At 39.8% G+C, this 11,564-nt stretch overlaps 1 protein-coding gene across 1 annotated transcript in view; it reads right to left on the bottom strand.

Moving 5' to 3' along the window:
• Positions 1 to 11,564, bottom strand: part of LOC106535627 (netrin receptor UNC5D) — a gene marked incomplete at its 3' end in the record, with an annotated part of 39,016 nt that overhangs the window by 15,347 nt on the left and 12,105 nt on the right. The window contains 2 exon segments of the mRNA XM_014032679.1: positions 4,061 to 4,164; positions 6,594 to 6,737. Of these exon segments, the coding sequence (XP_013888133.1) occupies positions 4,061 to 4,164; positions 6,594 to 6,737 (248 nt within the window).

Below are 11,564 nucleotides of genomic sequence, written 5' to 3'. Positions count from 1 at the left end.
CCCCCCACACACACACACCATGCCCAAATCACAGGCTCATATTCTATTGTGCTTGCATTTTGGTGCTACAGCAGCAGCCGTCCCACGGCTGCACTCTGAAACCTCATCGCAGCACACGTCTAGATGCCATCTTAATATTTCATGAAGGAGGTGTGCTGAAACGGACCGGGCTGAGCAGCTCTGCCCCGTGCTCTTTACATTATTCACTGCCGTCTCGTGGGGCTCGGCTCATTTGTGTTGACAAAAGGACTAGATGGATGATTGTGATTTGGCTATTTTTACCCTCTTTGTGGGCTGTGGTGCACTGCTGTGACATCAATCCTCCATTTTCATGTTGGATCATTTATAGAGTGAAGGGCCTCAGATTGACCTCTAACTAAAGCTCTTTCCTGCACACAACATTAAAACATCCATTACTCTTCCTGATGCTCTCTGGATACAAATGTTACATTAAAAAGGATTTAAAGAGGAATGAGCTCTTACTGATACAGTTATGGGTAATGGTATGAACTTCTTCACAGTCAGGATGTCACAWGAGATGTACTGAAGTGTAAAATTAATAATTACAGATAAATGTGTTAGAAAATATGAACATACAGTAGCAGTGTATGGACTACATTAATCATCAAGAGTCAAAAACATCCAAGGTGTTCTTTTGTTTTGTAAAAAGGCCAATGACCTGTTTGTTTACCTGGAGGGGCGGGGCTTAGGCGGGGCTTAAAGTTTGTACTGAAAAGAGTTGACGGAACCTGGTCCAGTTCCAGATCTATAAATTAAGTCTTTGGGCACTCCAAGCAGCGCTCCTCCCTCCCCCTCCTCTACCTGTCATTTAGCCATAGACAAAAGCTGAAGGTGAAAACATTTGCAGCACGCGCGTTAGCGTGTTAGCAGTGCCATATCTACAGCTACCTGACAGAAGCTAGTAGCCTAATTAACTACTGGCATCAGTTTGTTAGACTCTCACTGTTACTTTATAACAAGCAAACAGCAGAGAAGTATTATAGGTACAAGTACTTTCAAATTWTAAATAAATATATTTGAAACCAGATGGTTACATACACCGTACAAAAACATAGAACTGTTTCTTCTTAATGTCTGACACTAAATCAGATCAAACCTTTTGTGTTTTAGGTCATGATTTTCAAAATTAATATATTTGTTAAATGACTAATTGATGAGAGAATATCTTTTCTTCAAAGTCAGAAAATTAAATCCATTTTCTCAGTGTTTGGTTTCCTTGATATAAACTGTCTGACTGGAGTCTAAAGTTTAGTGTTTTGTTCCAGAACTGGTGGATCTGATAGGACTGTAGATCTTGTTGCTCATACRGACCTTTTAGCTCTGCTTACAAGTTTTCAGGTCAGGATTTTATGATGGCTCCTTCAAAACGTTAGACTTTGTTGTTCTTTATCCATTTTGTAACAAAWCTGTCYGTCTGCTGAGGGTCTGTGTTCATTTGAAGACCCCTCTGTGTTCAAYATTTAACTTCCTGATGATGTCTTTAGATGTTACTTCAATATTTATACATYTTGTTCTTTCTTCATGATGTGAATTTCAGCAGCTCCTGCAGCAAATCAGCCCACATCACGATGCTGCCACCTCCATGCTTCAAGTGTCCATCTGTTCTTGTTTTGGGGGTTCATCCACACATTTTCCCACCAAAACAAATTCATCTTTGAACTCAGAACCCATCTCCTTCCTCAGCAGTTTGATGGCAGGACGTTCTTGGTGTTTATATTTGTTTGAACAGATGAACCTTCAGATGACGTTCAACAATCCTCTTCTTGGCTGATTGTTGTCCATCATGTCGTAGAAAGAGTTCCAATTCCTTCAGARGTTGTCAACTAACCAATCAAAAGTGTCCAAAGTCATGACATCATCATCCAGGTTTTCCAAGTTTATTTAAAGGCAGAACAATTTTAGTGTATGTAAGCTTGTGACCTTAAAGAAAACAAATAATTCTCTCATCATTCAAGTTTTGAACCAACATAAATAATTTAGAAAATCCTAACTGAGTCACAGAAGTAATAATTCAGCCTGATTGGGGAGGAAGGTGAATGTAAACATCTGAAATTAAACAACTTTACATTTTAAATTTGTTCCTAATGTCAAAGAAAATAATATTTCAGCGTATTTTCCTAACACTGATCATAAATAAAAGTGTCAACATCTTTCAGGCACTTTATTTAAATCTGTGTATTGAAATGAAATTATTAAATAAGAGTTATGATACCTATAATATATTTATTATTAGACAATATGCGAAATTATTATGGCAGTAAAAGTAATGCTAAATAACTTTTCTGTTTTAATTAAAACAAATAAATGGTACTATAACATACTAGGTTATTTTGCTCAAGGGGGGGGGGTGATTTCATCAAACCTATAGTTTTTCCTGATATAAATCTGTGTGCTTCAATAGGAACCTAATTTTAAATCATTTTAATACACATATTGTCACTATCTACTGCCTCCAGTTAATGTGCTGCTCTACACTGAGTTAATATGGAAGGTCTCTAGTTGTTGCTTAAAGCTCAGTTAACAGCATGGAGTCCTTGTGCACCAGAAGGGATGTCATTACTACGAGTACTCACAGTTTTTGTAAACTGGCATTTCAGTATGTGAGCCATAAGGCTTCCCAGATGGCCCAGAACTCATGGAGGGAGACTGTGGAAGCATTCTGAAAAAAAAAATCTGCACCAAAATCTTCTTAGTTTTCATTCTTAAACTCTGAATGTTAAACCAGTGCTTTAACTTTGCTCAAAACGATGTTCAGGGGAAACTGCAGGATGTTTAATATCTGAAGTACCAACGCAGAGCTGAGCAGCTGATYTCACTTTTCCTGTTCCCACTGAGGAAGTTACATCATGATGAAGGTTTCACAAATGCAGTTTATGGCTACACAAACACAAACACAAACAACACATATTTTAAATATTCATGTAGCAGCCAAAAGGCGTGGCTGAGACAGTTTGGAAACTTAGACGTGTCTCACTGATGCATAACTGGCCTTTTCATCATGATCTATAGTGGGCTGAGTTTAGAGAAACTTTAGAAATGGGTCAATAACTGTGTCGGCCGAACATGCGCACGGTCCGGATCGACCTCTTTATCACTTCTTGTAGATTTATTTATTTATTTTGTTTTCAGAACAAATCTGTCTCTGAATGAAACTGCAGAAAAGTAAACAATAATCTGCAGTTTAATCCTGAACAAATAAGTCAAATTGAACAAATGTTTAGGAATGGTCCATGTAGCACAATATAAACATTTTAAAACCACACTGTTCATAAAAGTGATGCAATTTAGGTAAAAACAGACAATTTCATGTATGTTATTAATACAGCCGGGTTTTTAAATTTGTAAACGGCACTAAAATATTCTGGTGAAGGGTTTGTTTCTTGGGTGATGGTGATCAAATGTCACCATCCAAAGTTGCCAGACAGGCTCCTAGTTTCCCACGTCCCTGTGCAATTCAAGAGCCTCCTTCATTAGACAGCTCAGTCCAGGACTGATGCGTGTTCTGTGCTCGATTCATTCAGAAAAAACTCAACTATGTTCACTAAAATGAGTTAATTCAGTTTGTTTTGTTTGATACGAAACAGACGTCRGTCACAAAATAAATCTGTCACGGTCCACTTCAGCTCAAACTCTGGATTATTCTCACAGATGAACACACTCAGTGATGAAACAAAGCCCCCTTTTCAAAGCTCTGTTTAAGGCCATGCTGAACTCAGGAGACTCCAGTCTGAAGGTGCTGAGAATCATCATCTGAGACTGTCTCATGTGTCTGATCTCTACATCTGTGGAAGGAAGAGTCAATAAATATTTATGCCGAGTCCTCCTCACCTCTCTTTGGAAACAAAACCTTCATTTCTAATTATTGACGTGAACTTTTTGCTGATGCCTAAACAAGCTGTTTCATGCTGCTAAAGGTCAGGGAGCTGAATGGACTCAGAGAGGTAAACAGTTCCACTCAGCGAATCAGGATGCAGATTTCTCCTGCTCACTGAGGGGAAAGCTTCTCTTGTTTCAGGAGGGGAGGAACTGAGGAGCTCACCTCCGCCGGCGGCACTCCCTCCGGGGGGCGACAGTGCAGAACGATCATCCCGTTTATTGGCACCTCCTTTCCTTGGGGATCCTGCTCAAAGTTTTTCCTCAGGTCTGTGTAGAGATAAGAGAGCATTGTGAGGCATAACGCTCCACTCAACCTCCTTCAGACACAAACACTTGTCTGTAGGTTGCGATGAGGAAAACACACCACAGTGAATGCAGGACTGGATCTAATGTCGCTTTGCTGGTTGATCTGTTCAAAAYGTCATCTGATCATCCTTTCTACTTTATTTACAAACCTGCTGTTGACAGAACTACAACTATACACTAAAAAGTCCTGATGCATCTCAGTAATCCAGGTAAAAAATCAAAAAGAAAAAAATTGTATAGGTCTTCTGGACGGGTTCTTCTCTAATGAAACGTTTCGTCTCTCCTCCAAGAGACTTCTTCAGTCTGAGAGTTTCAGGCAAAATTCAGAATTTTGAGTCCTGCCTCCATGTGACTGATACTCACATCACATGGCTATCGTTGACACCTACTTAACACTTATTGTTAACAGGGGGTGGAGTGATATTGCCAATGGCAGCGCTGTAGGAGGGGGACAGCTGAAAACGGAGGCCTCCACCTCTGTTTAATGATGGACGGTCTTTCTTCACAAAAATGGCTTCTTTTACTCCTCTCTCAAACCAACTTTCCTCTCTATCAAGAATGAGAACATCCTCATCTCTGAAAGAGTGACCGCTGGCCTGTAAATGAGTGAAAACTGCAGAGTTCTGGCCATTAGATGTAGCTCGTCTGTGTTGGGACATTCTTTTGAACAGTGGCTGCTTTGTTTCCCCGATGTATAACTGGTCGCAGTCCTCCTGGCACTTAACAGCATATACAACATTGCTCTGTTTGTGCCGGGGCACCGGATCTTTGGGGTGAACCAGCCTTTGTCGTAATGTGTTTTGGGGTTTGAAAGCCACTGGGACATCATGTTTAGAAAATAAACGTCTCAGTTTCTCCGAAACACCCGCAACATACGGAATGACCACTGGTTTGGGTCTGGGTTTGGGGTCTTCATTTTCACCTGAAGGTTGCATGGAYTCCTGTCTGTGTTTCCTGTCTGCTTTCAGGAAAGCCCAGTCAGGATAACCACACTGCTCCAGGGCCTGTCGTGTGTGTGATTTCTCTTTCTGCCTGGCTCCTGGGTTTGTAGGGACACTGTCTGCTCTGTGGTACAGAGCATCGGGGAAACAAAGCAGCCACTGTTCAAAAGAATGTCCCAACACAGACGAGCTACATCTAATGGCCAGAACTCTGCAGTTTTCACTCATTTACAGGCCAGCGGTCACTCTTTCAGAGATGAGGATGTTCTCATTCTTGATAGAGAGGAACGTTGGTTTGAGAGAGGAGTAAAAGAAGCCATTTTTGTGAAGAAAGACCATCCATCATTAAACAGAGGTGGAGGCCTCCGTTTTCAGTTGTCCCCCTCCTACAGCGCTGTTATTGCCAGTATCACTCCACCCCCTGTTAACAATAAGTGTTAATTGGGTGTCAACGATAGCCATGTGATGTGAGTATCAGTCACATGGAGGCAGGGCTCAAAAGCCTGAATTTTGCCTGAAACTCTCAGATTGAAGAAGTCTCTTGGAHGAGAGACGAAACGTTTCATTAGAGAAGAACCCATCCAGAAGACCTATACAATTTTTTTCTTTTTTATACACTAAAAACCTTTAAAACATGTATTTATCTGAATTCCTGAAGTGTGCTGTTTGTGCACCATGAAGCTTCCTTACAAACAAAATAAAAGATGCTGCAGCTAAAATTTCACTTCAAGCAAAATAAAATGTGGCAGATAAAAACTTAGCCTTTTTATTGTTTGTCCTCTTGATCCCTAATGCTTTTTTTTTCTTGTTTCCAGTGAGTAAAACACAAAACATTCAATAAAGAAGCCTTTCAGATAATCTCTAACATCCTACAGCAGCAGTATTGGTTCTGGACTGTGGCTGTGGATTGATGATTGGCTCTGACTTGATTAGACGGCTTTAGAACGTGAGAATTGACTGTTTCATCATTGATAAATCTAATAAAGCTGAGATAACACCTGCCCACTGGGCTTTTACAGGCTGGTTTTAAACTAAAGATTTAAAGGAAGACCTTGATGTTAATTTAATTAGAACATAGTTTTGATTAAATTTAGTATTCATTAGTCAACCAGACATCAGGCTGTTTCATGTTTATCGGAACAAAAAAGAAAACATTTGCTGAAGTTAATGTTTCTAATAAACAAGCATCACACACCTGTAATAAAATACAGTATGATTAACAGCTCTGTGAGTCACACTTTCAGGCTCTAGTCTCAATAACTTTAATGATTATCTTTCTTTAACTTTTTGTTTTACATGAATGTTTTAAAGACCTGATAAACACCCGAGCAGCCTTATTTGACTCTCACATTTCATATTTTTATCATTTCTGGTTTTTAACCCCTTAGTWTAAGACTTTTGCGAGCTGGGCGTGTCAGAGTGAGACAGGAAGTATGATTCCACACTCACAGGCGATGCGGACGATTGCTTTCCGACTCTTGGAGGTGCCAAGGTGGCTCCAGGCCACACACAGACACCAGAAGTCCTCAGGTCCATGGAAGTCCTCCACCTGCTGCCGGGACACGTTGATCATCACCTCTCGCACCATCAACCCTGAGGAAACGAGGAAAAGCTAATCAGCTGTTATTTGTAATTTTTTTACATCACGTATTGGATGATCTATCCCAGACTCCAGTAACTCCTGAAAACATTCAGATCAGTCCTTTTTCATAATGTTTTAGACAACTCATGTTGACTTGTGAAATTTTGTAAAGATTAACTAACTAAGGAAAAAGAAATAAGGAATAAATATAGGAAAATAAGGTAATATATTCAATCCAATCATTAGCTTTATGCCATGAATATGTCTGAAAGAGGCTTCCAGTAGACTTTTACATTTTCAGTGTAAATGTCTTCAGTGTTGGACAAAATGTTCATTCAATTCAGTTTGGTTTATTCAAACAGCACCATGTCACAACAAATGTCTCAGGTCTCTGTACAACAAAAACAATCTAAAGAACAGCAGATTGTGTTGAATCACACAATCTGAACAGAAAACTGGTTCTAACTCAGTTTTACAGACATTAAAGCTAACATTTGGTGTCAGTYGATGATGTGTAGACAATAAGGAAAGGCCTGAAGGCTAAATTTGGTCCTTTATGGAAACTTTAATCAACACTTTGTGTCTGAAGGCTCAAATCAGCTGGTTTTCCAGGATTATTCATGCAGAAGCTCTCATAAATAGTTGACACATTTTGTAAATCTGAGCTTCTGCTCCTCGTTGCTAAGCTGAAACAACACAGCTAAAGAAATTGGCAGGAGCAAAGACCCTCGGGGGTCCCTCCTGTATGTTTTGAGCATTCAATGCTACTAACAAGAAGAGTGCTAAATCAGCTGTAGCAGAATTAACATTAACATTCTGGCCAACACTGAGTGTTTCAGGCAGGCTGTGCAGGTGACACCAGAACAATGGCTCATATTATATAAGACAAAGTCTGGTGGAGACAGAATTCCTCACATTGCTTTTAATAAACTGAATACATTAAAGCAGATAAAGAAAAAAGAGAGTCTTTCATTGGAAATCCTCCCAGGCGACACACGACTAACCCCCAATACTGAAATTCTCATTACCCTGTCACACAGCTCCAGTTGGGTAAACAGTGGCCATATTTAATCCCAGTCGTCTGTCACATGGTTTCTTTCAGCTGTTTGAAGTCTCTGGGCTACATAACCACAGCTGGATTAAGGACAAGTCTTATGTAATCCTCCAGAAGGCCAAAAGCCACCAAGTCATCTGCTACTTGTGTGTTGTTCACTTAGTTTATTACTTCCTTCAGTTTATTAATTAGTTCCTTTTTTTTAGTTGTGTGTGATTCTGTTCCTTGTGTTTTCAGTTTCTCCTGTCTGTCACTGCTCCGGCCCCGCCCACACTCACCTGATCCTGGTGTCTCTCTCCAGATGTTTCTCATTGTCTGCTGCTCAGTGTCCCTTTATAGTCTATCTTTTAACCTGTTCCCTGTCAGTGCATTTAGCTTTCCTGGCTGCTCATGTTGCTCCTTGCTGTTTTTTTCCTGCTATCATTTTTGGTAAATACTGTTGCCATGACAGCCCTGTGTTTGGTTGATTAAAAGTCTTTATTTTCCTTTGACTTCTCGCGTTTCTCTGTTCTGAACTTTTGAGAAAAATTACAACATTCATCCATCCATTCATCCATCCATCCATCCATCAGGATAGTTGGTGTTTAACTCCAGCAGTCATTGTGCGAGAGGCAGAAGACACCATGGTCAAGTCACAAGTTCATCACAGAGACTTCCAAATAAATACAATTAAAGGCAAAAAAAGACCTGGTGGAAGTTCAAGTAAAATTGTAAACTGAATTTCTATACTTTTTTAATGCAGAGGAAGTGCGGAGTGATATTACATTTGGTGAAATGTATCAGAGAAGCTGAAACTGGTGTCAAAGTTAAATCATGAATGTAGTATAAAACAAATACAGGTTTTTCCTTCTGACCTCCACTCTTCTTCAGCAGTTGTTCTGTCTAAAAGCTCATTCTGCTTCAACTCACTCTCTGGTGTCGTTTGTTTCAAGTTGTTACTTTTGAGACTTCCGCTCACACAACATGAAACCCACAGAGTGTCCTTCATTCATGCCAACGATTATACTAAGAAGCGGTTTAGTTTTAAATAGTCATTTAAATTATTGTAAATTAGATTTATTTATTTATTTTTATTATTTGTTATTTTTTAAAATATTTGACTCTTACATTATTTGTGTTCTTAAAGGCAGCAGGTATGCGTCATGTCAGTTTTCTTTAGCTTGATTTTGCACATTTGTGTTACCACATTTGACTAAAATGTTATGTCACTAAAAAGCTACCATGCCACTTCCATTATGTGTGCAAAGTAATAATTTGTTTACAGGAAATATATTTTACAGCCTTTTGGCACAAAAGGATCTGGCTACTTACCCTGTAGATGTTGGAGGGTAATTGTCTCAACTCAATCAAAGTCTGGCAGCTAGAACTTTAGATTTTGTTGGTAAATACTGTAATTTAAAGAACTATAGTCGGTCTCCTGCTGRTGTACTGTAGTTGTTGCTGATTGTGTTTTTAGCCACTAAGGAGAGGTGCAACTGAATGTGAGAGGATGATAAATCACTCAAAAACCTCTGACAAATTTGTCCCCCTCACTTCTGAGATACTGATTACACCCTTGGTGGTTGAGTCTTGACTTCTGGGGATCAACTGAGAAAAAAAAAGAACCTAAAAGACAGGATGTTAAACGGGCCATTCACCTGCGAGGAAGGCCATCATTGGTGGTCCTCCTAGACCAAACCCTTGAAATTTGCAGAATTAGCTAAAAGCTTAAAGTAGCAAAGAGTATTTAAAAATTAGACAAGTTTGTTAGAGTTTCAGCAACATAAAAACATTATTAAAATTTAGTTTAGTGAGAAAATGTTTTGTTATTTTTTTTCCTTTAATATTATCTGTATAATCCTGCTTAAGTTAAAAAAATCAAATCAATCAAAATTAGCAGAACAGAAGCTAAAATGAACAAAACAGAAGCTATGTAAATAAAGTTAAATATTTATATTTATAAATATAGGACTTAAAGAAAACAGGAATCAACGTCTTAATGTCCTAATGGACCTGAAAGTAGTCCAAGTTTAATGAATAAACTATAAACAGTAAAGTAATAATGTTAAAGCTGACTCAGCATTCACACTAAACTGAAGAGCATCTCTTCACTGCACCACGTGAAAGAAACAAATGAAAACWGTTTTTTCCCTTTTTTTCAGACTAAGCTCAGGTGACTGGTTGTGAAATGCTGATATAAAACAGGTGCTTTATCTCAATATGGTGAAGCTGGTGTTTTTGGTTGTTTAAATCTGGACTGACAGGGTTGCAGCGAAAAGAACAGGAAGAGTAATCCACAAAGCAGCAGCTCTCTGGTTGGTGCTTCAGTCGCAGCTCCTGCAGGGAGAGAGGCACCGGCATAATTCACCATTTCTCAGGCAGGGCAGAGAGCTGACAAGTGACAGCTACGTGTGGGAAGAGACAGCAGAGAAAATAATGACTAATGACTTCCCATGATGCTCTGCAATGGGTGGACCTGCTTCTTAAAGAGGAGGATGGTTGAGCAAAGAGACAACAGGCTGATGGAGAAGAGATGGCGGGACGCCTCCTCACTTCAGAACTCACACCAGCAGGTGGTTTGTGGGAGCATTGGAGAAGGGTTTGGATGGAGAACACAGTAAACACCGATTGGTTTCTCCTCACAGTTCCTCCAGTCACGTGATGAATCCAGTCATAAGAGCTGACAGGAAACACAGATCGGTGTGTCTGAGTTCAGTTTTTCAGTTTCAGTGAAGAGTTGTTTGTCAGAGCTGAAGTTCTGGCATCATGACTTGAAAATGGAGCTCCATTTAACTGAAGCACACAGACGATTTCTTCTGAAATGTTTGCAACGTTTTTTGAAGTTAGGTGGAGGTGAGTGGGAGGAACAGGTTATTCTTCTCTTTCTCAACAGGCTCTCTCCACTTTAACCAACMGATGAAGGTGAAACAGGACGATGTCTCATAGATCAATTTTAGACTCTTCAGAAAATAACCGTATTTGCTCAGTACAAACCAAAAGTACTGACCCACAGAGAGGTGGAGTAGTTCAGGATTGGCTGTGAGTAAGACCCTGTCTGCCTGCCTGTCTGTCTGTCTGTCTGTCTGTCTGTGGACAAAGTTACTCGAAAACTTGTGCATGGATTGTCATGAAATTTTTACCACATGTGTGTATTGGCCAAAGGAACACACCTTTAAATTTTGTTGATGTTCCGGATCACAATGCAGATACATGAATTTTTCTTTTAATTCAAGCGAATCAGCCAGGCTACGCAAAGTGTCATTACGTCTGACGCATGCCTGTATGAAACAGGAAGTACAAGTCGCAAATTCGTTGGGAGGGACCACACCTCCCAGGATGTCTAATATCGGGAAAGTTGTGATTATTCTGTTATCAACTAGTGCTGGCGATGTTACATGNGAGGTTTTCTCCAGCGGTTCTCAGATGTTTATTCTCTTTCACAACAAAATGGGGGACGGGAGGGCGGAGGAGGCTAACCTCCGTTTCAGGATTCATTTGCCTGGAAAATATGAAAAATAAATAAATAACAGGCAAGGTGGGTGAAGTGTCATGCCCAAGGACACAACGACTGAGACAGAGGATTGAGTCGGCAACTTACCGGTTACAGGAAGACTCCCCTAACCACTCTGCCACAGCCACCCTGATCTTAGTCTAAAACTCTGGCAAGAAATGTTGTGAGTGAGAGACATTCATTCAAGGAACACAAGGCCATTATTCATTATAGTAATTATTATTATTATTAGTCCAAGTTGTTGCTTTGTGTGTGTGTGTGTGTGTGTGTGTGTGTGTGTGTGTGTGTGTGTGT

Source organism: Austrofundulus limnaeus, unplaced genomic scaffold (genome assembly GCF_001266775.1).
Source record: "Austrofundulus limnaeus strain Quisiro unplaced genomic scaffold, Austrofundulus_limnaeus-1.0 Scaffold1511, whole genome shotgun sequence".
Taxonomy (NCBI): Eukaryota; Metazoa; Chordata; class Actinopteri; order Cyprinodontiformes; family Rivulidae; genus Austrofundulus; species Austrofundulus limnaeus.
The sequence above is the reverse complement of the archived record's forward strand: the minus strand, read 5'-3'. Positions and strand labels throughout refer to the sequence as shown.